At 37.8% G+C, this 25752-nt stretch overlaps 3 protein-coding genes across 3 annotated transcripts in view; 2 read left to right on the forward strand and 1 right to left on the reverse strand.

Moving 5' to 3' along the window:
* The first annotated feature begins 3344 nt into the window (after positions 1–3344).
* LOC121639260 (carbohydrate sulfotransferase 12-like) lies at positions 3345–6534 on the forward strand. The gene is made up of 5 exons (XM_041984420.1): positions 3345–3465; positions 5015–5190; positions 5570–5713; positions 5788–6095; positions 6230–6534. The coding sequence occupies exons 1-5, from the start codon at positions 3345–3347 to the stop codon at positions 6468–6470; spliced, it is 990 nt and encodes a 329-aa protein (XP_041840354.1). The 3' UTR covers positions 6471–6534.
* An 8250-nt stretch (positions 6535–14784) lies between these two features.
* On the forward strand, positions 14785–16621 carry LOC121640409 (carbohydrate sulfotransferase 12-like). The gene is made up of 5 exons (XM_041986126.1): positions 14785–14848; positions 15164–15339; positions 15721–15864; positions 15939–16246; positions 16381–16621. Exons 1-5 carry the CDS (start codon positions 14794–14796, stop codon positions 16619–16621), a joined length of 924 nt encoding a protein of 307 aa, XP_041842060.1. The 5' UTR covers positions 14785–14793.
* A 2923-nt stretch (positions 16622–19544) lies between these two features.
* Positions 19545–25752, reverse strand: part of sema4f (sema domain, immunoglobulin domain (Ig), transmembrane domain (TM) and short cytoplasmic domain, (semaphorin) 4F) — a 51411-nt gene continuing 45203 nt past the window's right edge. Inside the window, exons 4-15 of the mRNA XM_041986125.1 lie at positions 25289–25387; positions 24732–24843; positions 24457–24576; positions 24199–24353; positions 23935–24116; positions 22868–23009; positions 22562–22775; positions 22258–22367; positions 22016–22167; positions 21690–21745; positions 21346–21536; positions 19545–21235 (exon numbers count right to left, since the gene is read on the reverse strand). Of these exons, the coding sequence (XP_041842059.1) occupies positions 20507–21235; positions 21346–21536; positions 21690–21745; positions 22016–22167; positions 22258–22367; positions 22562–22775; positions 22868–23009; positions 23935–24116; positions 24199–24353; positions 24457–24576; positions 24732–24843; positions 25289–25387 (2262 nt within the window). The 3' untranslated portion in view covers positions 19545–20506. The remainder of the gene's footprint in view (positions 21236–21345; positions 21537–21689; positions 21746–22015; positions 22168–22257; positions 22368–22561; positions 22776–22867; positions 23010–23934; positions 24117–24198; positions 24354–24456; positions 24577–24731; positions 24844–25288; positions 25388–25752) is intronic.

The following is a 25752-nucleotide window of genomic DNA, read 5'->3' on the forward strand; positions in this document are numbered from 1 at the left end:
AAAGGCATCTTGCTCACTTTTACTCTACTGAGTCTGGTCAGCTTCACAAGCTCCCTTTTGGACAAGGGCCAGCTGGTAACTTAATTGCTTTTTAACTTTGCTGTATTTACACTGATTATTTCTTTATTAATATTGGTACATGCCTTAATTATAGCCACTTATGTCCCTAAATGTTGCTGTATTTGCAGGCAAAACTCAAGGAAAGCCATGCAAAACTGAAACAAGACACAGAGAGACTGAAGGTGAGTGAAAATGATGCTTGTTTGGGTTGCATTGCAGCTGAACTAAGTGAACTAAGTGAATTTATGAGTTGCACCACTTGCTCCAAGTGGTGAAAATTTATGATGATAAGTCAGCATAATGACAAAAACATGGTTTTTGTCATTATGCTAATGTATCATGAACTTAAGTCCTCTTGTATCTGCATCCTCCCTGCTTGAGCACTGCATGTGCTCCACTGCATGAATAAATCACATAGAACAATTTCTTAAGGTGTTATACATCAAAAGGGATGACCTGCAAGTTATTGATAAAAAGATAAAACTTTATTTTTAGAAACATGTAAACTACTTCCTGTACCACTGGTTTAAAGAAAAGCACCTTCCATAAATGTAATTGTGTCATTTTTGTGTTCCCAAGGCTAAGCTCATGTTATTAAAGAGCACATCTGCAGACAACCTGAGTATATATACAAACTACATGAACCCAATGCTGGAACTGGTGAAGAAACTGGACTTACCTGATGACTTTCCCCCTGTGGATTCATTTCTGGTCCAGACAAAAGCATTGTTGGAGAAAATTAAGGCTTACACTGACAAGCAAAGTGAGGAGGAAGATGTGAAAATACATGATCTAGAAGGGAAATTAAGGAACCTTGATCAAATTATCAGTCGCCTTGAGAAGGTGCAAGATGAACTGTAACTATTCACTGCCTTTCAATAGATATGTATACTGAAATCTGTTGATGCAAAAAAGACAATATATACTGATTTCTCTTTTTTAATAAAAAAAAAAAAAAAAAGGCCAAAAAGGAAAAAGGGATAATGACTGGCATATGTTATCTCAAAATACCTCTTTTTGTATTTTCTTAAAAGGGTACAAATATGAGGCCAGAAGGCTGGAGCTGTTAGCTATTCGCTGTATTTGGATTTTATTCACTGAAACTACATAAATGAGAAATTTTTGAGAGATCCTAATTTGGTTTGTTGTTTTTCTGTCTTGGTTTCCAGTCTGTCCATTTGCTATGCTTTGTATTTCCCTGGGATTTGGTTGTTGTTGGTTTTGTTTTTTATAACCTGCTATGCTGAACTTTTGTTTAATAAATCATGGTTCCTATGCACGCCTGCCTCCTGACACTTGCCTCCTCTTTTCTGAATGACTCCTGACACAAACAGAGGAAAGCAATAATGAAATCTCTCAATCATGTAGCAAAAAGTTACGAAATTATGGATAAAACAAAAACATAAGTACCTTGTTAACCCTTCTCAGGTTTCTGTTGTAGCTCGTTTTGTTTTCAGTATGGACTTCAGCAATCCAACTTTCTTCTATAGCACTTGACAGATCAGCTTATACTAAACTATTTGCAAGTTATGTCACTAAGTTGGCATGTCCTTGCAGAAGAAATGTTTAAATGTTCTGTTCAATCTGAAGATGCATTAACATCCTAAAAAACAAGACTTGATAAAAGTGTTTTTAAAATATGTTGAATTGCAAGTTTCTAAAAGCTCAGATTCCTCTCGTGCATTGCCTGTAAATGAAGTAGCTGCCATCTTTCTGGTTCTTTATCTGACACAATACTGAGTCAGTTATTATTCTTCAGCCAGATATTTTTATACGTTTCTCTAGACCTGCACAAAACAGAAGTTCTGACATCATCTTTAAGAAAAAAAAATTGTCATCATTTGTATTTTTTTTATAAGCCATACATTTCTCTTTCTTTTTCTCTTTCTTTTCACTACAACTCTTTTATTCTATTTAGGTGTTAAAAATGGTTTTATTTTACCTTTTATGTAGCTAAATGCTATTTCCTTTAGCTGAATTGTTTCAGTTTGCATACAGACAATAGGGCCAGTTTTTTTTTTAATATTATGCTTTCTTATTTTTGATGTGTGCTCATTGTCTGCCTCTACGTTTCTCTTTATACAGAAATGAAATCACGACATCTTCCTGTGCATGTTATGGGTGCTTCTGTGTGAGAAACAGCTCTAATACACAAGTTATTCAGAGATTTGAGGGTAAATTTGTTGTCAGTATTAAAATAACTTCCGAAAAAACTTATGGACTTCATTTACATTTGGCCAGTTATAGATAAAAAAAAGCATCATGTCCTGTTTATACATATTTAACAAGTGTGTATATGTTGCTGCCACCTTCTGTTTTTTTAGAAGCTTTTGTAAGTTTAGCAACCCTTCACCTTCAACAAGGACTGCAGAGCTCAGACTCTGTTTCCTGCTTAGATGTGCTTCCTGTCATGCAAAACAAGCACGTTGATCATGGTTTAGAGTATTCATTGAAAATATGATCATTTTGGCTCTCAATTAAAGCTTATATCAATATTTTGCGATTGATTGACAAACCATGCAATCAACTGAAATTTTATAAAGTGATAAAGCAACCAAACTGCCTAACTGGACAGGACTAAACAAACATCATAAAGAGAGTTGTTAGGCATATTTAAAACATCCATGTTAAAATATATAGAGCCCTTGTGTACAAATGTTTATCCAGTGTTAGTTTAATTCCTGTTACTGACATCATTTCTCATATGAATCAGTGTCCACACAGACAAAACATGATATGCATCACTGGTGGTTTTACAGTATTTAGAAATTCAGATTTTTCTATGTGTACTAAAACATGCCTCCATCGAAAAACCCTTGTCCAATACAAACCAACACTGGGATGATCAAGATTTGGCTCTTTTAAGTGTCATTTCTGTGCAGTCCCCAAAAAACTGACACTGCTCATGCAAGTGGTTGTTTAAAAAGGCTAGAAGTTTATAAGCTATACATCCCGTAATTTTTCACTTTGGAAAGTCCTTCTTAATGACTGCTTTGTCATGAATCCCATTACATTACTGTGTGAGGGGAAAAGCAAGTGTGTGCCTGCGGATGTCTGACTCACTGACCTCATTATTAAAGATTTTGCATGTTGATTAGCTGAAAATAACCACCAACAACTCAACAAATGATGCGTACAAAGCATGTTCACATCTAAATATCATTATGAGCTGGCACATCTCACCACATTTGCTCTCACTGTGACTACAACAGTCACTTTAATGATTCAGTATAATTTAAGAATATATAATAACCGGGGCTGTCGGGGAGTCTGGGGCTGTCGGGATGTTCGGGGCTGTCGGGGGGCTGGCCTGGGGCTGGGTGGGGGCGTCCCCCAGGGTCTGGGGGCTGCCTCCCCCTGGCCCGGGAGACCCTGCCTGGGCCTCGTGGGGCTTGGTCGCCCTGGGCATGCCATACAAAATAATTGTATTAATTTTTTTCCATAAAATACAAAATTCATTTCATTACCATTTATCAACAGACTTATTGATTATTGTGTACGGTATTCATTTAGCTTGTGTTGCATGGTGACATGCTCAATTTACCAAAAGACACAATCTAAATTGCAGGTCAGAATTAGACTTTATTGGGATGATTGAATAACATATAGAAAGAAGCCAATGCAAAGGCAGTCTGTAGGTAAACTGTATTATTAATAACATATGTATTAATCTGCTAAGAGATGTCAATGAACCTTTAAGTGCAATACTGCTGATGGCCACTGAGTGCCGGTTATTGTTGGTCTGACTTTAATGTGACTCAACTCTTTTCAGCAAATAAACTAGGAGGTGTGGCTATATTATAAAGACTGAAAGAGGATTTTGTAGTCACTATTCTGCTTTATAAAATTCAGTCTTCACACACCGTGCTCCAAAATATCACACTGCATCTCAGAGCTACATAAGGTAAGGCAAGTTTATTTATCTCATGTTAAGACAATTCAAGGTGCTTTACATAGAACAAAAGCATTACAGTGGGGTGCAGGGTTAATTAAAAATTCATAAGAAGAACTAACAGTGGCTTTTTCAGAATTATAAAGAAACTGGGTGTGATAAGAAATTCACCTGCACACTGATTTTCTAGCCAGTTGGGATAAAAAAAAAATGACACTCTCTTCAGAGTTTAAGTCATAGCATAGAGTGGTAGCATAATGAAGAACTGCACAGTATCAAAAGCATTGGATCATGTTTTGGAGAACTATGCAGCTAAGCGAGTAATATTTAAAAAAGAAATCCTATTTTTAGGTTTCAGATAAAGTTTGGTTTAGAAATATTCAAATAATTTAAAACTATATCTCTTGTCTTATTGATCTAATATAATTAATAAATTTAAAAAATTGCTGGAACAAGTGCATGAAATTAGATGTATATTTTAGAATTAGAGTACAGAGTTTTGACACATGTAGGTTTAATGACTAGTGTATAATATTTAAATGGAGGGAGAAGAAATTCACAATTTGTCTGATTTTTAAATGAATTTGCCCTCACTAGTATTTTCAGTGTATCTTTGTCATTCATTAGGTCTGGGTGAAACACTATAAAACGTCAAATGTCATGGCGGCACGCACAAGATTGTATCTATCCATTGGATTTTTGGGATCCATGTTTTTTATCCTGTTGTCATCATACACAAGGGACGTGTTTCAAGATGAGAAAGGTATGATTAATAAGAACATATATGCTTCAGTCATGGCATGCTTGTATTTTTCACTTTTTTGGGGCAAGAGAGGAGCTCCAAACCCTGCCCATGTTTGCTTTATTTTGGATTGATAAAATGTCACACAGATCAGCTCTTCAGTTCAGTGTTGCAAAAGACAAATATTTGTCTTTTCACATTCACCACAACCTGTCACCTTCTCGTGAGAGGAACAACCTTTCAGCAAACTTACTTCTCACTAACAATTTGACAACTTTAGTCATTTAAAACACATTTTCTTTTTCTTCTCATTATTACAGCAGAAAGGATCCATCAGCAGAAACAACTCAGAAAGCAGCTGCTAAGAGAGCTATGTGATGCAGACAAAGAGGTGTTTACTGAGGGAAGAAACAGTTTGGAAGAACTGAGTGACACAGAGTTGGAGAACCTCATTGTGGACGACACTCACGGCATCGTCTACTGTTACATTCCCAAGGTTGTATGTGCAAACATTACAAATTCAAAAGAAACAATCATGTTTGTTTTAATAGCTTTGTGCAGACAGTCCACTGACACAATGCATCCCATTGTCCAGTATTCTAACTATATCCATCACAACTTTTAGCCTAACCTCAATGACACATTTAAACTTACACTGGAGGAAATTTACATCACACTAGAATCCCTTCATCATGTCATGCAATCCACATGGACCAAAACATTTTACCTGGTTTAATAAATGTGGTCCTATGATAACTGGATGAAACCCCAGTTAAAATTTGCCTTGTGACTTGAAAAGTGTAATTTTTCTGTTGACGTGCACATTACAAAGCACCAGCATGGATGTGGACTCATATTCATATCTACATCTATAGGTGGCATGTACCAACTGGAAGAGGGTTTTGCTTGTCTTGAACCAGAACGAGCCATATCCTGACCCAGAGTCGATTGATCCTGACTCAGTCCATTTCATGAACAACTTCACTCTCCTGAACTCCTTCCCAATGACAGAGATGAAGGTGAGTTCATGCAGTGATATCAACAGTCACCTGATTGTTGCAAATAGAGGACTGATGTTTGTTTTGTAATACAGGCGAGGTTGAAGCACTACACAAAATTCCTGTTTGTTCGAGACCCTTTTGTTCGTCTCATATCTGCCTACCGAGACAAGTTCCAGCATCACAATGAGTATTTTTATATAAACTTCGGCAGATACATTCTGCAACTTTATGGCAACCTCTCCAATCCACCACGAACAGCAGATGAAGCGTTTGCATTAAGTGTGCGTCCCTCATTTTACAACTTTATTCAGTACCTACTCGACCCAAAGACAGAGAAGATGGAGCCCTTTGAGCCCCACTGGAGGCAGATGTATCGATTGTGTCACCCCTGCTTTATAGAGTAAGTCTAATTTTGCCTGCAGACTTGAAATGGTAAAGTCCACTTTCTTAAAACAACAAAGAGCAACTCTGAAACAAGTGTAAGACATCAGTAGTCTAAACAAAGTTTACAAAACTGTTTTATTTCCTTCTCAGGTATGACTTTGTTGGACATCAGGAGACACTTCAGGAAGATGCTCAAGAGTTGTTGAAGATGTTAAAACTGGAGGACGAAATTAAGTTCCCTCCATCCTATGACAATATGACAACTCACAGTTTTATTAAAGAATGGTTCAGAGTGGTGCCCCCGGAGGACAGGAGGAAGCTGTACAAGCTCTATGAAGGGGACTTCATGCTTTTTGGATACAGAAGACCAAGTGTGTTGCTTGATGACTGAGATGAGGACATGATTTAGTTAATTGGGCTGGTGTGAGTTTCACTAATTTCCTTAACCGGTTAACAGTTTCTGCAGCTTCACAAAAATGGTACAAGTGTTGTTTCTTACTTTTGCAAACGTTATAAATTCTTAGCACTTTAAAGTTGGCACTAAAGTAAAAAAGGAAATTTAAAAAATTCACCTTTTTTCTTTTCAACAATGTTTTATAACAAATAGTTGAGACGAATGTTATTAATATATTAACAATGGTGAAATGGTCAGAATTTGAAACAAGGCCTTGTATAAGGGGTCGCCTTAATTGTCTTGAACCTATGTTTTTCATGTACAAGCCTATCTCTGTAACCACTACAGTAGATTACACCTCCCCCCATTGGTTTCTTCAAAATGTTAACGTTTTAATGTATAAAGAGTTTTTCAGTATATTTGATCAGTTTTGCATTTAGGTGTATTAAAATTTAGTAAAAATATTATAAGCATCCTGCTCTGAAAAGTGAACTGACATGTTTCAAGAGTTTTCCCACTGAACTGAGAACAGAATTATTTGAAGAACCTCCACAAAAAAACAAGCATTTCAGCCCCCAGGATAATATAATTTTACATTTCTAAATTTAAACATATGTTCAGTATGTACATTTGACTATTAATCTATGCAGGGGTGTACATTTCCAATCCTGGTCTGCAAGTTTGAAATGTTTCCCTGCTTCAGCACAACTGATTCAAATATAATTAATCTCCCCAATAAGCTGTGATCAAGTTCTGCACAAGCCTGTTGTTTATTTGTCCCTGAGCTTTGTCAGTTTCTCATTCAGCCTATCACATTTCTCCATTTTTTTAAACTGAGTTAACTGAAAATTGCCTAAGAATTCAGCTTGCTCCATGTAGAGCAGATCCAATCACTCTCTGGAACGACCTGCCTGAGGAGATAAGGCTGGCACCGTCAGTATCATCTTTTAAGTCACTTCTTAAAACACACTTTTATCGACTGGCTTTTTAATAGCATTTTTATTTACTTTATTTTCAAAATGTACTCGTGCATGTATCTTTTCATTGTTGATTTTATTACCTTCCTTTGCTGTGTGCTGTTCAGCACTCTGTAAACCTGGTTTTTTTAAAAGTGCTATACAAATAAAGATTTAAAATCAAAGATGTATTTGTGTAACACAGGACGGACGTGTACTTACAGTTTACTGTACTGGTTCAGAACGGTGCAGCTGGAATTTGGAGTTGCTGAGTGTTCTTCAATTCCTCCGTGCACTTTTTTGAAAGCTGGACATGTCCTTTTACTTTTATGCAGACGACAGCCAGATTTAATTACCCCTGAAGAAAAGTGCGCCCTCACTGAAACCATTACTTGATTGGGTAGAGGAAATGAAGGCTTGGATGGCTTTTAATTCTCTTCATTTTAATGATGGAAAGACTGAGGTGTTGCTATTTGGGCCCATGATGCTTACAAGGGACCAGCTGACTGGGGATTTTTGGCTGATTATTTGCAGCCTACAGCTATAAATCTTGGGGTGCGCTTGGATGGTAACCTAAGACTTGACTCACAGGTAAGCTCAGTGGTCAAGTCTAGTTTCTTTCAGCTAAGACAACTGTCAAAGGTTAAACAATTTCATTCTCAGCATCATCTCAAGATTTTAATCCACGCTTTTATTTCTAATCGCTTGGACTACTGTAACACACTTTATACTGGGCTTGGTCAGGCCTCCCTGGATCAGCTGCAGCTGGTCCAGAATGCAGCGGCTCGACTTTTAACTGGTACTAAAAAACTACAGCATATTACCCCGGTCTTGGCTTCCCTTCATTAGCTACCTGTTCGTTTTAGATTTGACTTCAAATTTCGTTTATTTGATTTTAAGTGTCTCCACAGTCTCGCCCCACAGTGTCTGGCAGACCTCTTACAGCCCTACACATCACCACGCTCTCTCAGATCAGTGGACAAGTCACTCAATCAAGAGGAAACTTAGAGGTGACTGAGCCTTTTCTGTAGCTGGTGGTATGACCCCTTTTAAAACTAGGGGAATCGGGGTCAATAACAAAAAAAACCACCGGACTCAAACTAAAAGATATACTAATATTTATTCATAAATCCCAGGTTCAGGCAAATAAAAATATCTATATACATAAAAATGAATAAACAAAAGTGTCCTAGGTATTATCAGTGCAGTTTTCAGTTATTCAAACTATTAACAAAACTAATAACAAAAGGTGTCCTTATTTCAAGGTTAACAATTTACAACTTAACACAACAAATCTAGAGCTATTATAAAGCAACCAAAACAATTAGCTTAACAAACAAAAGGTCTTATCTCCCAAAATACAAACAAAAGCTCTCCTTTTGAGACTATACTTAACAAACACTACACTTAAATCAGCTACTCAAAATTATGAGAGCGTCTCTTCTCAATTCACTACAAGAAAACACAATTGTGTATCCAAACTACCAAAGGGAAATCTAACGGCTTTAAACAACAATTTTCACCAACACAGACCAGAGTCTCTCCAACAATCCCAAGGCAAACTGTGGGCCACAATGGATCACAGCTGCTCCGAATGCAGCCTCATTCAGTCTTTTAAAGATCCAGGTGTTCTTGGATAGGTCTTGAGGCAGGAAGTGCGGGAGTGACAGCGTCCAATCCTGACGAAGGAGGGTTGGTCTGCAGACGGAGGAAGAAGCGGCCAGTCACAGAGGAGGATGGTGTAGAGGGTGTTAACCGGCTTGACAGCCAATGGACGACGTGTTCCTGTTTAGCCGGCTTTGCATGAAACACGTTCTCAGGCCAGAGGCTGTGAAACTAGTTGCCTCCACATTTTAAGGAGGCCTCTTCATTTGTTGTTTTTAAATCACGGTTTAAAACTTTTTTTTTCTCTCTCTTTGGCTTTTAACACTGGTTGAGATATGTTTTTTATATTTTGTTTTTATTGTTTTACTGTTTTATTTTGGTATGAATCACTTTGGCCAACTTTGTTGTTTTAAAAGTGCTACATAAATAAAGTAGAGTTGGAGCTATCGGACGAGAGGCTGGGTTTACCCTGGGCTTGGAAAGATGCAACATCCAGGAATTTGCATAAACAAAATTTCTCTGAAAATAAAACAAAAGAGCCTATAGACAGGAAAGAAACATGCATGCACTTGCACACAAACACACACAAAAGGGGGTGACTCCATAAGTGTATAAAAGCAGTGTGTTCTCTCTTCACTTTGTTCCACTGATTATCTTATATCGCAGGTAAGTTCAGAGCAGGCGACCTCTGACTTTTATATTTTACAGATGAAACCCTGAACGATCACCTGTGATCTGAGCAGTTTTTCTTATCCGTTCCTCATTCACAACAGTGAGGCAGCAGCAGCCTGGATCAGAAGCACAGGAGTGGTAGATGCCAGAACCACCAAAGCCATCTTGCTTACTTTTACTCTGCTGAGTCTGGTCGGCTTCACAAGCTCCCTTTTGGACAAGGGGCCAGCTGGTAACTTAATTCCTTTTTAACTTTGCAGTATTTACACAAATTATTTTTTAATACCAGTACATGCATTAATTATAGCCACTGCCGCTTATGTCCCTAAATGTTGCTACGTAATGATTCTGTATTTGTGGCAAAACTCAAGGAAAGTCATGAAAAACTGAAACAAGAAACAGAGAGACTGAAGGTGAGTGGAAATGCTGCTTGTTTGGGTTGCATTGCCAGTGGAGTAAATGAATTTATGAGCTACAGCTGCAACTGGTGAGAATTGCATCTGAGGATCTGCATCCTCCCTGCTTGAGCACTGCATGTGTATTGATAAATCACATAGAACAATTTGTTAGGGAGTTATCTAAAGAGATGGCCTGCAAGTCATTTATAAAATGATAAAACATTAATTTTAGGAACATGTAAACTTCTTCCTGTATCACTAGTTTTTAAAAAATGATGTTCCATTAAAGTAATACTGTCACTTTTATCCGCCCTCGACTAGGATTTAGGTTTACATTTCTCTAGACCTGCACAAAACAAAAGTTCTGGCATCATCTTTAAGAAAGCAAATTTGTCATCATTTTAATTTTTTATAAGTCATATCCCACCATCACCATGTAAATATGTATATAGTCTGTGAGGTTGTTGTTATATTTTATTTTATTTTATGTATGGATGTAGTGTGTGTGTGTGTGTATGTATATATATATATATATATATGTATATATATATATATATATATATATATATATAATGTATGTGTGTATGTATGTATGTATGTATGTGTGTATGTATGTATGTATGTATATATATGTATGTGTACATATGTATATATATATATATATCTTTATATTATAACGGTACATATTTTTGCTTTTCTTAGACTTGTAAATAATTTCTATTGCACTTTCTTGCTGTGATGCATGTTCACCTTATTTTGCCTCTCTGTACTTTATTCTATAACAAGAGCTGCTGTAACAAGTGAATTTCTCCACTGTGAGATAATAAAGTCTAATCTAATCTAATCTAATCTAATCTAATCTAAGTCATCCATTTCTCTGTCTTTCCACTGCAACTCTTTTAATTTTACCTTTTTATTTAGGTGAATCCAGTTTCCTTCTGCTGAATTGTTATAAGTTTGCATACAGACAATAAGGCCTGTTTTATTTTCAAAAATGTCTTTTTTTTTAAATGTGTGAACTAGCACATTTTACCACATATGCTCTCACTGTGACTACAACAGTCACTTTAATGATTCAGTATAACTTATATGACAATGCCAGAACTCAAATATTGTATGATCTACAAACCATGCAATCAAATTAAATTTGATAAAGTGATAAAGCAACCAAAATGCTCTGATGCCCCTTAACTGGACAGGAGTGAACAAACATCATAAAGACACCTGCCCAATTAGGCATATTCAAAACATCTATGTTAAAACTAGTGCTGGGCAGCAATTTAAATTTTTAATCGCTATTAATCGCATCATTATGCGCAAAACGTCTCCTTCCTTTAAAAGAAGGCATACAGCTATATAAAGAAAATGCAGTAAGTTTTGGTTTACAAACACGACATCAGGGGTCTCCAACCTGCAACTCTGGAGCTGCAAGTGTCTCTCTGGACCTTCCACAATGCCTCTACATACATGGCTAAAATATTTTTTTTAAATCTATCTTTCTTGTCATTAGGTTGGAAACCAGGGATTTTTTACATCATTTTCCACAATTATCTACATCCCTCAGAAGAAATTCTGTTTATCCTCTTTTTTTTTTATAAAGGTTTTATGTTTTTCTTTATTTTAAAACTTTAAAAATGGAAATAAAAATGTTCTTGTTCAAAAATAACAAATATCCTATGGTGGCTCTTTATTAAAAATATATATATTAAGTTGCCTTTTTGAAAAGTCTCATAACATTTGCGTCTCTAAAGGAGATTTATTTAGTCGGCTGAGGGAAAAATGGCTCTTTGAATTGGAAAGGTTGCAGACCTCTGCACTAAACACAAACAGATTTAGCAACAGTTTTCTCTTTAAACAGCAACAGTTAGAATATTTCAGCATATATATTTATAAAATCACATATTTATGACAAAGAAGGATGAAATGTTCAGGATTTACTAACTAAAAGGTAAAAAGTCAGCAGGATGAATTTAAAACTGTGAAGCTGCTTCCTTCTAAACACAGAAGGAACAATATGTGATGAATATCAGCATCAGGTGAACAGACAGAAAGCAGGATTAGAATCTCACAGCTTCTAGATGGTGAGGAGAGAGAAATATTCACAATATGCTCAATAACCTCCATCCATGCATCTTTACTGCTTCATTATCCAGATTTCTGGCCTATAAATTCTCTAAACTTTCATTTTTAGCTTTAGTTAGAATTAAGGGGAACATCTCGTTTCCGGGGGTAAAGTCAGGTCTATAAATGTAACTACAAACATGTGTGGTATCCACAGAAAGTCCAGAATCTCAGCTAACAGCTCAGTAAAACCATTTCTATGACCACCAAACACAGTTAAGACAACAAACAATTTAAAGAGCAGCTACATAAAGTCAGAAAAATATGTAAACACAAATTATGTCTCCCCGTGTCCACCCCACGACATGAACACAATCAAACGATTTCTCTACTGAAAGCTCACATCTCACAGATTCCACAGCTGGAAGTTTCATCTCGATATGACCAAGATTCACCGAACCAGAGGCAGAAGAAGGCCCGATTTATGCTTTACGTTTGTAAAAACATATTCATAAAATGTCTTACCTTTGCTGTCTTACATAAATTAAAACCGCATTTATTAAAAATAAATAAATAAATAAAAAGTTTCCCATCCAAAAATCACTATGTTCTGTCCATCTGCATGGATTTGACAAAGAGAAACGTTGCTTCTTCCTCTTTCTTAAGTTCCAGAAAGAAAACATCTCTTCATTTTAATAAACCCTCTCTCTCCTGATTACATCATCACAGCTGCAGCAGGGAAGAGAGACATGGACGCCATGTTTCTGGCATCAAAGCCAGCTGTCAACAAAAAAAAAAAAAAAACCTTAACGCGCAATTTAAAAAATGAATGGCGTTAATTACGTGTTGCGTTAAAACTCGATTAACGCGTTAATGTGCCCAGCACTAGTTAAAATACAATCTTTGCATAGATGTTTATCCAGTGTTAGTTTAATTCCTGTTACTGACATCATTTCTCATGTGAATCAGTGTCCACACAGACCAAACATGATATGCATCACTGGTGGTTTTACAGTGTTTAGAAATTCGGATTTTTCTATGTGTACTAAAACATGTCTCCATCGAAAAACCCTAGTCCAATACAAACCAACCCTGGAATGATCAAGATTTGGCTCTTTTAAGTGTCATTTATGTGCAGTCCCCAAAAAACTGACACTGCTCATGCAAGTGGTTGTTTAAAAAGGCTAGAAGTTTATAAGCTATACGTCCCGTAATTTTTTACTTTGGAAAGTCCTTCTTAATGACTGCTTTGTCGTCAATCCCATTACATTACTGTGTGAGGGGAAAAGCAAGTGTGTGCCTGCGGATGTCTGACTCACTGACCTCATTATTAAAGATTTTGCATGTTGATTAGCTGAAAATAACCACCAACAACTCAACAAATGATGCGTACAAAGCATGTTCACATCTAAATATCATTATGAGGTAGCACATCTCACCACATTTGCTCTCACTGTGACTACAACAGTCACTTAAATGATTCCGTATAACTTAATAATATATAATAACCAGGGCTGTCGGGGAGTCTGGGGCTATCGGGGGGCTGGCCTGGGGCTGGTGGCCGGGTTGCTGTGGTGGGGGCCGGGCGGGTGGGGGGTGCCCCTGGGTCTGGGGGCTGCCTCCCTCCGGCCCAGGAGACCCTGCCTGGGCCTCGTGGGACTTGGTCGCCCTGGGCATGCCATACAAAATAATTATATTAATTTATTTTCATAAAATACAAAATTCATTTCATTACCATTTTTCAACAGACTTCTTGATTATTGTGTACGGTATTCATTTAGCTTGTGTTGCATGGTGACATGCTCAATTCACCAAACGACACAATCTAAAGTGCAGGTCAGAATTAGACTTTATTGGGATGATTGAATAACATATAAAAAGAAGCCAATGCAAAGGCAGTCTGTAGGTAAACTGTATTATTAATAACATGTGAATTAATCTGCTAAGAGATGTCAATGAACCTATAAGTGCAATACTGCTGATGGCCACTGAGTGTCGGTTATTGTTGGTCTGACTTTAATGTGACTCAGCTCTTTTCAGCAAATAAACTAGGAGGTGTGGCTTTATTGTAAAGACTGAAAAAGGATTTTGTAGTCACTATTCTGCTTTATAAAATTCAGTCTTCATACACCGTGCTCCAAGCTATCACACTGCATCTCAGAGCTACGGGGGGTAAGGCAAGTTTATTTATCTCATGTTAAGACAATTCAACATACTTTACATAGAACAAAAGCATTACATTGGGGTGCAGGGTTCATTAAAAAGTGCATAAGAGGAACTAACAGTGGCGTTATTATATTCAAATAATTTAAAACTATATCTCTTGTATTATTGATCTAATATAATTATTAAATTTAAAAACATGCCGGAACAAGTGCATGAAATTAGATGTATATTTTAGAATTAGAGTACAGAGTTTTGACACATGTAGGTTTAATGACTAGTGTTATAATATTTAAATGGAGGGAGAAGAAATTCACAATTTGTCTGATTTTCAAATGAATTTGCCCTCACTAGTATTTTCAGTGTATCTTTGTCATTCATTAGGTCTGGGTGAAACACTATAAAACGTCAAATGTCATGGCGGCACGCACAAGATTTTATCTATCCATTGGATTTTTGGGATCCATGTTTTTTATCATGTTGTCATCATACACAAGGGACGTGTTTCAAGACGCGAAAGGTACGATTCATAGAAACATATATGCTTCAGTCATGGCATGCTTGTATTTTGCACTCCGCTTTCTGTGAATTATTTGGAGCAAGAGAGGAGCTCCAAACCCTGCCCATGTTTGCTTTATTTTGGATTGATAAAATGTCACACAGATCAGCTCTTCAGTTCAGCTTTGGAAAAGACAAATATTTGTCTTTTCACATTCACCACAACCTGTCACCTTCTCGTGAGAGGAACAACCTTTCAGCAAACTTACTTCTCACTAACAATTTGACAACTTTAGTCATTTAAAACACATTTTCCTTTTTCTTCTCATTATTACAGCAGAAGGGATCCATCAGCAGAAACAACTTAGAAAGCAGCTGCTAAGAGAGCTATGTGATGCAGACAAAGAGGTGTTTACTGAGGGAAGACACAGTTTGGAAGAACTGAGTGACACAGAGTTGGAGAATCTCATTGTGGACGACACTCATGGCATCGTCTACTGTTACATTCCCAAGGTTGTATGTGCAAACATTACATACCCAAAAGAAACAATCATGTTTGTTTTAATGGCTTTGTGCAGACAGTCCACTGACACAATGCATCCCATTGTCCATTATTCTAACTATATCCATCACAACTTTTAGCTTAACATCACATTTAAACACATTTAAACTTGCACTGGAGGAAATTTACATCACACTAGAATCCCTTCATGATGTCATGCAATCCACACTGGACCAAAACATTTTACCTGGTTTAGTAAATGTGGTCCTATGATAACTGGATGAAACCCCAGTTAAAATTTGCCTTGTGACTTGAAAAGTAGTTTTTTGTTGTTGTGCACGTTACAAAGCACCAGCATGGCTCTGGACTCATATTCATATCTACATCTGTAGGTGGCATGTACCAACTGGAAGAGGGTTTTGCTTGTCTTGAACCAGAACGAGCCATATCCTGACCCAGAGTCGATTGATCCTGACTCAGTCCATTTCATGAACAACTTCACTCTCCTGAACTCCTTCCCAGTGACTGAGATGAAGGTGAGTTCATGCAGTGATATCAAACGTCACCTGATTGTTGCAAATAGAGGACTGATGTTTGTTTTGTAATACAGGCGAGGTTGAAGCACTACACAAAATTCCTGTTTGTTCGAGACCCTTTTGTTCGTCTCATATCTGCCTACCGAGACAAGTTCCAGCATCACAATGAGTATTTTTATGTAAACTTCGGCAGATACATTCTGCAACTTTATGGCAACCTCTCCAATCCACCACGAACAGCAGATGAAGCATTTGCATTAAGTGTGCGTCCCTCATTTTACAACTTTATTCAGTACCTACTCGACCCAAAGACAGAGAAGATGGAGCCCTTTGAGCCCCACTGGAGGCAGATGTATCGATTGTGTCACCCCTGCTTTATAGAGTAAGTCTAATTTTGCCTGCAGACTTGAAATGGTAAAGACCACTTTCTTAAAACAACAAAGAGCAACTCTGAAACAACTGTAAGACATCAGTAGTCTAAACAAAGTTTACAAAACTGTTTTATTTCCTTCTCAGGTATGACTTTGTTGGACATCAGGAGACACTTCAGGAAGATGCTCAAGAGTTGCTGAAGATGTTAAAACTGGAGGACGAAATTAAGTTCCCTCCATCCTATGACAATATGACAACTCACAGTTTTATTAAAGAATGGTTCAGAGTGGTGCCCCTGAAGGACAGGAGGAAGCTGTACAAGCTCTATGAAGGGGACTTCAGGCTTTTTGAATACAGAAGACCAAAAGTGTTGCTTGATGACTGAGATGAGGACATTATTTCATTAATTTCCTTAACTGGTTAACAGTTTCTGCAGCTTCACAAAAATGGTACAAGTGTTGTTTCTTACTTTTGCAAACGTTATAACTTCTTAACCCTTTATAGTTGGCACTAAAATAAAAGCAAAAAAAAATTTGTTTTTTTTTTCACCTTTTTCTTTTCCTTTCAACAATGTTTTATAACAAATAGTGGAGATGAAAGTTATTAATATATTAACAATGGAGAAATGGTTGGAATTTGAAACAGTAATGGGATAACAACTTGCTTTGGGTATTATGTACCCAAACCAAGATGACTCGGGGGAGTTTATTTCCAAAAATGTTTAACAAAATTGATTACAGTCACAAAAAATTTTGTGCTAGCAAGCGGTACAGGCTGTTAAAGGTTTAAGTTAAATGATTATCCACATATGCTCATTATACATGCATTCTGTGCTTCCAGTTCAGAACTGAAGTTCATTATATTCATTATAAAATAAAACCTTTCAATTAAAATACTCATTTTTCAAAAAATTTCTTTCTGCTCAAATAATAGAGGTTGATTGGTTGTGCTGTCATTTAGTTAGAATGTTTTAATTTTTGTTTGTATGAATTGAAATATTTGAGATAATTCGTGTGTTCCTGATTTGCTAGTCTTTTTTAAGACCTTTCTTTCATAGCTTGTGTCATAACCCGGCTCACGACTATAACAAAATTACGCCAAACAACAGATAAGGCCAATTATGATCATTTATTAACGAAAGATGAACCAAAACTAAGGCAAAATAAGATAACCATGAAGTGTGGCTGTCTGCAAAATCAGAAGTGTAGGTGCGTGCATGGTTGTGTGAAAGAGTATAATGACTGCAGTGTTGTATGGTGTAAAGCTAAACTAAAAGTAAAGCAAAAGGCAAGATGCAGCGGGCGCAGGTGCGGCCTGGGAGCAGAGCGAGGAAAAGAGAGGGATGAGGCTGGCGAGTTTTTTATATGCGCAGTGCGTCGGGCCCTTGACGCACGCACGCACAGCCAGGTACACTCCAGCTTCACCTGCACACACACATAAATAAAGAACACGGCCACAAAGAAGAAGGGGCCGTCACAGTTGTATATAAAAAGATGCATGTTGCCAACTGAGGAATGCTGTTTAAATTAACAAGGCAGAACAACTATTTAAGTTTAAATACATCTGAATAAATCTTTAAATAAGTAAATCCTGAAATTATTAACTTGTAATTCATTTGAGAAATTTCTGTTGTCACTCTGGTGTTGCTTTTGATGGGGGTGTGTTCAGCTTAAGTAAGCTGCCATGTTTTGGTACCCAGGGAGCAGTTGGGAAGGGGGTAAAGGCCTTGTTTAAGGGCCCACAAGGGGTCACCTCTATTGTCTTGAACCTGTTTTTCATACCCAAGCCTATCTCTGTAACCATTAGTTTACACCTCCCCCGTTGGTTTCCTCAAAAAGTTAACATTTTAATATATAATATATAGAATTTTTCATTGTATTTGATCAGTTTTGTGTTTAGGTGGATTAAAACTTAGTAAAAATATTATAAGCATCCTGCTCTGAAAAGTGAACTGAAAGGTTTCAAGAGTTTTCCCACTGAACTGAGAACAGAATTATTTGAAGAACTTACACAAAAAACAAACATGTCAGCGCCCAGGATAATATAATTTTACATTTCTAAATCTAAACATATGTTCAGTATGTACATTTGACTATTAATCTATGCAGGGGTGTACATTTCAAATCCTGTTCTGCAAGTTTCAAATGTTTCCCTGCTTCAGCACAACTGATTCAAATACAATTAATCTCCCCAATAAGCTGTGATCAAGTTCTGCACAAGCCTGTTGTTTATTTGTCCCTGAGCTTTGTCAGTTTCTCATTCAAACTATCACATTTCTCCATTTTTTTAAACTGAGTTAACTGAAAATTGCCTAAGAATTCATCTTACTCCATGTAGAGCAGATCCAATCAAAGATGTATTTGTGTAACACAGGACTGACGTGTACTTACAGTTTACTGTACTGGTTCAGAATTCTGCTCCTGGAAAACAGGAGGAGGAAGCAGTATTAGCGCTATAAAAGGGATTTTTAGACTTTCTAGTTATAAAAAGCCTTGGGAATTGCTGGAATGTTTAAATTAACTCATTATTTGACTATTGATGTTGAATTTTTATCTCTTTACATTACTGTGTTGGTCTATAAATAAAGCTGATGTCATTTTAAGCAGCACAATGCAGCCAAACTGCACAGAGATTTTTTTTCTTTAAACTGATTGACGATTCTCTGATGGAATTAAACATAAAGAGATCAAAATCCATCCATCCATACATCCATTACACCTGCTTAAATCGGATCAGGATTTCGTGTGATTGTGTGTGTGTGTGTGTGTGTATGTGTGTGTGTAGGCTGGGTTCACCCTGGGCTTGGAAAGATTAAATCTTTGGTGGATGTTCTTTTATCATGTCTAAAACATTCATTATAAGTTATGGTGTAGGTCTACTGCTATAGAATGAAATGCCTGCTGTACTATTCTTTACTGCTGTGGAACTGAAAAAGCCTCTAACTGAACATTGATTAATCACAGAGGGTACACAGTACGCAGTGATTTTAAAAAATCAGCTCCAGGAGCTTTGGAGCCAGCTTTCTTTAGCAATCAAACCTTTGGGGGATGCTCCTTTATCATCCAATTCTTTGACAAGAATATTGAAAGTAGTAAACTTTGAAAGTAACATTTAACTACAAATACATGAGGGAAAAAAGATGCTGAGATGCACACATTTCCTCAACAAACAGGCACACACACTCTCTTACATTTGTAGATGGCATCACACATATTAAGAGGAACAAATTTACTCACAGTTTCGGTCTATCCATCAGTTTGTTCTCGCAACCAGGATTTCAGCAGAAAATATAGCAACAAGACACCAACAACTGTTTAATGTTTTATTGCAAAACAACATGACAGGAACTCACAAAATGAGGTGATGGTGGTTTTAAGTTTAAAAAGGTCCATTCTTTGACACTGAAATGAATTTCAGATCATTTAAAAGAAGTTTGTCTTATTTTTTTTTAGTAATGGTAAGTCTGAACATTGACAGTTTTCTTGTATCGGTTGTGCACCTTCAATTTTTTAAACACAAATCTGATGATCTGAAATTTATCAGCTGCATTGCAGACAGGGACAGCCCCATCCAGGTCACTGAAGGCTTTGCACTGAACTTATGCTTTCTTAGTCTCTCTGACAGTGACATCTCTTCATCTTTGAAGCTCAGAACCAGTGCAGTGTGCCTGGGCAGACTATGGCTCAGGGGTCCTTTGGTGCTTTTGGATCCATCAAGGTTTGGGACATGAGTGGAGTTCCAGAGAGAGAGAAACACAAATAATGAGAAAGAGAGAAAGGTGCAGAGAGAAAAGTACACTTTTCTGTTGCAGTGCAATCAGGAGAAGTAGATGAGAGACCATACAACAAAAGTTAAGGAGAAATATGGCTTTTCCATGTCTACACACAGACATTTCATCTTTGTTTTCTTGTAACATTGGAATTACGCAACAACCAGCTCACTCTCATGTTCACATTCCAGTTCAGATTGCTTGTATTTACATTTTAAATTTACATCCAAAACATGTATTTAGCTGTGGCTCCCATTCTGAGTGACTCACAATTAGAGGCCAATCCCACATGTTCTCTGTCTCACACGTCTCTCCGTACATAAAAGCTCTCTCACATGCTTTGACATACACTTAAATTTCTCATGAATCTCTGAAGTGTCTTTTCATCCCACAGCTCCCAAAAGGCATTTGGCAATCCCCACGTTGCATTACCTCCAGTGGTACTCAGTTTATTTGGAGGATGCAAAGTGGTTCAGTCAACAGTGTGTTTGTATCATCTTTTTATATTGAGCTTTCTTCGCACGGAACTAAAGGTGCTGGTGATTTAAACATCGGAAAGCTAGAAAGCTCTTCTTCTAGTCCTTTCATATCTTCCCTAAACCCATTTCCCAGCTCCTCATCCATTTCGTCCCCCTCCCGAGACTCCCACTCTCCCCCTTCAGGCCTCACGTGCTCCAACTCCCCCGTCCTTCCGTCAAGCCGGTCTGCTACTAAAATTTCTGAGGTAAGCTTCAGGCCGCTGCTATTCATGTTGCAATTACCATATTGGGAATTTCTATGTCCGTTGCTGGAGTTACTGTTAATCAGGGTGCCGCTGTAACTATTTCCATGGTGACTACCATTTCCTTGATTACTGAGCAGTGTCGTTGTAGTAGTTGAAGTTGTGGTCCCATTTCGTTTTTCTGTCAGCCGGAATCCGTCAGACAGCAGACTGTCACTGCTCGGGGACTGGGGAGTGGCTGAGGAGCCCAGTAAGTCCCGCCCCTTCTCTGATGACAGCGAATTATCTGGCAGGTCGTGGCCCTCGCGGGAACTGCTTCGCCTTGAGGTTAAAAAGTACAGGAGGCACATGCCAAGTATTAAACCCCCGCAGAAGAAAAAGATGTACACAGCCAGGACATGACGACTTCCTGCAGTTGCCACTGCTCCTCCAGCGCTGGGGTCTTTCAGTGTTAATTGATAGGCTGCTCTTTGGCAAGGTGTTGGGTCCCTTACACCTGGTCCTCCCTCCTGTGTTAGAAAGACAGCAAATAAGAGAAGAAGAGACTTTGTCTATGGTCTGTTTTCTGTTATAAAGTTTAAAAAAAAGTAGTAGTCCTCTCTTTGTACAGTTTGCATACCTGGCATGTGCAGACATATATTCCAAGACTGTCCTCAGTAACAGCCACCTCCAAATCAGAGTGATGTTGCCTGGTATGTCTGTGGGGAGGATGCTCCCAACTACAGGGCCTGGGAGACAACTGGACACATGGCAACAACAGGCGCAGGCCTATGGAGACTCGCAGCTCCCTGATGGATGGGTCGCAACGCCCTGGAGGAGAGATGAGAAAGCAGAGAGCTGAATAACAAAACTGAAAGTTTTTCATTTGTAATTTTACTATGCAGATTTAACATAAAAGAAAAAAATGATTGCATGATTTACGATCTTTAAATTAAATATGAAAATGCACCAACATACACTTACCCTCTCGTGCATCACACTTTTTCAAGGCAGCATCCACCACATCACCTGGACCAGGGCTGGAAACACAAAGTAATAATCATTGGACGTCACTTTTTACATATCTGCTTTAATACCATACTTAAATGTCTTCACTGCTTTAAATAAATACCCAAAGGTATACAGACAATCTTAGTATCAGATGTTTAAAACAAAGTGCAGGTATAGTGTGATAAACAAAACTGTTTAAAACAAATTCTGACCCATTTTATGACCTAATATTTATACAGCCTGCCTTTGATTTTCATTTTTGGATGTCTTCCAATTCATTGTCATATTTCTGTACTCACTCTGCTTTTGTGGACCTGCAGGCTTTATCTGTTGTGCTCCACACACAACCCAGTCCTCTGGCTCTGGCACACACCTCACAGCTGGTATACAAAGCGCAGCCTTTAGCCTGGACACGAGCCAGAGACACGGGGCTAACCACCAGCGCCTGATCCTGGAAACACAGGGATACCTTACAGAATCACTGAGCAATCTAATAGATATTTGTGTGGCTGCAATAGGAATATGGATCCATAGGCTCTACCTGATGGAGTAATATACTGTTAACAGGCTCCTGTGATGTGAACAGAGGAATCTCCTGCAGTAAGGTGGCATTCTGGCCCACCACTGCCACCCTGTGAAGCTCTCCACGGTCTGCAACAAAAGAACAAAGATTGCAATAAAGATGTTATTTATGTCACTTTAAATGGAAATAAAATAAATTACAGACTTTGATGGAGATCATTTAATTTTTGATTACATCTTTCCAATATTTTCATGACAATCTTGGCAGACCTTTCATTGGCTCCATCTGCATATCAAACTGACGTCTTATAATTTCTCTTCACCTGTCCCAAGATGTAGCACTGCTCCTCCTTGCTCTCCTCCATTCCCAGTCAGCGTTACAGCCAGCTTGGTGTATGTGATTCCCCTCCGGACCAGCAGAGGTGCTGCAGTGACACTGTTCTCCATCAGAGGGTGGTCTCGCACGAATGTCAGCACTTTGTCAGGAAGCTTTAAGGAGGACTCAAATCCTTCAACTCTTAAAGCATCATTCAAACACTAAAAAGGAGAAAGAATACAAGTAATTAATGGTTTTACTTTAGAATACAACACAAGGCACTGTGTGAGGTGAAATAGCAAAGGTTATGTACTTGGCCAGGCCTTGGACTAGGGACAGGTTCAGGAATGATCCAGTTTTCACAAGTCTTTTTTAGCTCTTTAAAGGGACCTTCCATCACTTTGCTTATGTCAGAAAGACTGAAAACACACACAGCTGACACCGCTTCAGGCTCCCTGGGAAAAGAAAAATAAAAACTAGTTAGCATTTACAATGGTTTTACTTTCTAAACACACACCCTCTGTTTTTTTTGCCCGTCATCATGGTTTTTTGGGGCTAAATCTAGTCTGCCTAACCAACATGGCTCACTCTATATATTATAACAAAAAAAAAAAACTTGCACATGTCATATACTTATTTCTTTTCCATCAGAATAAGATGACTTTTCATGTTCTACTCTTCAGTTAAAATGTAGTTTAGATGAGCCAGGTTGTCTTTTTAACATTTTTTTCAACGGTTTCACCAGATGAGGAATTGAAATTGTTTACTGCTGCACCAAATAATTAACTATATACTGAGGCAGCCCTTTTGTAGCACTGTTGGAAATTTCAGCTCTTACTTTTTATTTGATGAGGTACACAATAATCAGTCATAGCACACACTAAAAAAAGAGCACAGAAGCTGTAAACTGTCTAAACATACTGGACCCAACAGCTAAGGCCATCATAGCTCAAAATCCATAGTTAATTTTATGATTTTTGTAACCTGTTGAGAACATCTGAGAACTATGATATCTTAAATGTCAAGTAGTGTGCAAAATTCATTAACAGCTGTTGGGTTCTATCACTGGAAAGTGCTCGATATAGCTAACACTATGTAGTGGGTGATTAAGAGAAGTGAACATTTCAAACAACGTAAATTACCACCGAGGATTGTTAGCTTAGCTTAGCATAATTACTGAATACAGTGGTTTACAATTGATCTGTCTTTAGTTTTTCATCAATTTGAGATTCTCAGACACTTTGTCTTGATCTTTTAGGTTGTTCTACACTTTGAAAGACACTTTATCTAAAACCTTTAAATGATTTAGAAGTTTTCATCTCCTAGCTGTAAAATAAAGATGCCTATAATCTTATTAGCTCTTGAACTTTCTCAGCTTACCACTGGGAGGTGAACAGTCCATAGAAGAGTGTGCTACTGGGATCACCAGGAGTGTGTTGCTGGGTGAAAACATCCGTTAGGACATTATAGCGCTGACCGCTCGGTTTGTCCTCACAGACCAGCTGGGTCTTAAGAAAGGTGGTCCAACGCCGCTGCAGCGTTTTCATCCCTCCAACATCCGACTGAAGAGACAGTAGTGATTATGAATTCAGTTCATTCTATGCAAACAAAGAAATGAATCATTCAGATGAGATATTGGGTTACCTTGCAGACACGTGCCACCCTTGACACCTTGACTTTGGTGTATAGATCGTACTCTTTGGCCATCTCAGTGAAGAAGAAGTAAATTTTGTCATCATCTCCTGTTGGATTGTTATCTGCAGATTGTTCTATGAAGGCTGAGCTGACAAATTCTGGATCTGATGAAACACACAAGAGAAAAAACTTCACCTGTTTCTTTAAGATAGTGTGACTGGGTGTCTGTGTTGTCAGCAAGTGCGAATGTGTGCATGTGTGACTCACCATTAAGCCAGCTGATGGCTCGCTCAGTTCGGATGCGGTCGTTTTCAGGGCCAGTTGCCCGGGAGATGTCGAAGTGCGTTCCCAGGAAGTTACTAGTGGCTGCTGTGTACAGGATACCATCTAGAGAAAAGATGGTGAGAGGTGTAAGTTTAACTTGCCTTCTGAAAATGCAGTAACTACTTAAAAAACATCCACATCAGATAAGTTGAAATGATGGTAAAGCAGAAAATAAACATGGCAATCGGATGAGAAGGCGACAGTCCAGCTGTACTTGCCTGCCATAACAGCTGTGTAATGTTGATTGGGCTCAAAAGGGCACTTGCCCTTTCCCGTTTCCATCTTCACCCCTCCATCCTCAGCTTTTTCCAAAGAAAAGGAGGAGAGCTCCTGAAGGGTGACAGAGAAGCAGAACTTAAAACTAAAATGAGAAAATTATTTATGTATGTATGTTTTAAAATCAACTACCATTAAGTAAACTCTTATTCTCTTAATCTCTTATAGCTTGTCTTTTTACTTCAATGTGCTGCTTGAAATGTCACTATAATGACTGCAATCAAGCTCTCTAATGCTCAAATCTTTAATGACATTGGTGCTCAAGGGTGCATGATGGGAAATCTGAAAAAGACTTTTAATGTTAACAAGCTCAAATACTGTCACATACTATGCTTGTGACTTTCTATTTGTACTTTTAGTTGTTGAAAATAAGTGCAGAATTAAGTCACATGATTTAATTTAGAGCTATTTATGCATATGCAAAAAACATTTGCATAAACTGTGGCCAGCCATGTCTGATCACATTGATCAGTTACTCATAGATGATGGACACACTAACCAAAAAGGCACATTGGGGGTCAAAGGCGTAGGTGCCACACACGTAGATGTGTCCATCTCCCAGAAATTCCAACAGGCGGATGTAGTTGTTGCAGTCCACCTGCAGGGGGAGACATAATCAAAGAAATGAAGGAAAGAAAAGAGTTTAACTTTCAGGATCACCTTTGAAAATGAGGAAGTTGAATCTTTATTTTTCCATGCATCTAATTTCAGTTAGATTATCAATTACAGATTACAATTAATAAGTATATGAAATGATAAAATATAGCTTGACAATGTTGTTTTTAAATCTAATTGTTTTGAGTCTGATTGACTTCAGCATAGACTTAGACTATTTAACAGGCATAGACTTAGACTATTTAACAGTATAACTGCACAGTTCTCACATCCTTTCAAGTTCAACTTAAGTTATTAATCAGTTTAATTTTTTATGTGTTATAAATATAGCTACTTCTTTCTTTCCTT

The sequence above is a fragment of the Melanotaenia boesemani genome, chromosome 5, assembly GCF_017639745.1.
Source record: "Melanotaenia boesemani isolate fMelBoe1 chromosome 5, fMelBoe1.pri, whole genome shotgun sequence".
Classification (NCBI taxonomy): domain Eukaryota; kingdom Metazoa; phylum Chordata; class Actinopteri; order Atheriniformes; family Melanotaeniidae; genus Melanotaenia; species Melanotaenia boesemani.

What these genes read in the sequence shown, in the direction of transcription:
- LOC121639260 (XM_041984420.1), top strand. Translation starts at nt 3,345, where the DNA reads ATGTTCGGGGCTGTCGGGGGGCTGGCCTGGGGCTGGGTGGGGGCGTCC. An exon ending in TCCCAATGACAGAGATGAAG is followed by an intron (nt 5,714 to 5,787) that starts GTGAGTTCATGC and finishes TTTGTAATACAG; the next exon opens with GCGAGGTTGAAGCACTACAC. An exon ending in TGTCACCCCTGCTTTATAGA is followed by an intron (nt 6,096 to 6,229) that starts GTAAGTCTAATT and finishes TTTCCTTCTCAG; the next exon opens with GTATGACTTTGTTGGACATC.
- LOC121640409 (XM_041986126.1), top strand. Translation starts at nt 14,794, where the DNA reads ATGTTTTTTATCATGTTGTCATCATACACAAGGGACGTGTTTCAAGAC. An exon ending in TCTACTGTTACATTCCCAAG is followed by an intron (nt 15,340 to 15,720) that starts GTTGTATGTGCA and finishes CTACATCTGTAG; the next exon opens with GTGGCATGTACCAACTGGAA. An exon ending in TCCCAGTGACTGAGATGAAG is followed by an intron (nt 15,865 to 15,938) that starts GTGAGTTCATGC and finishes TTTGTAATACAG; the next exon opens with GCGAGGTTGAAGCACTACAC.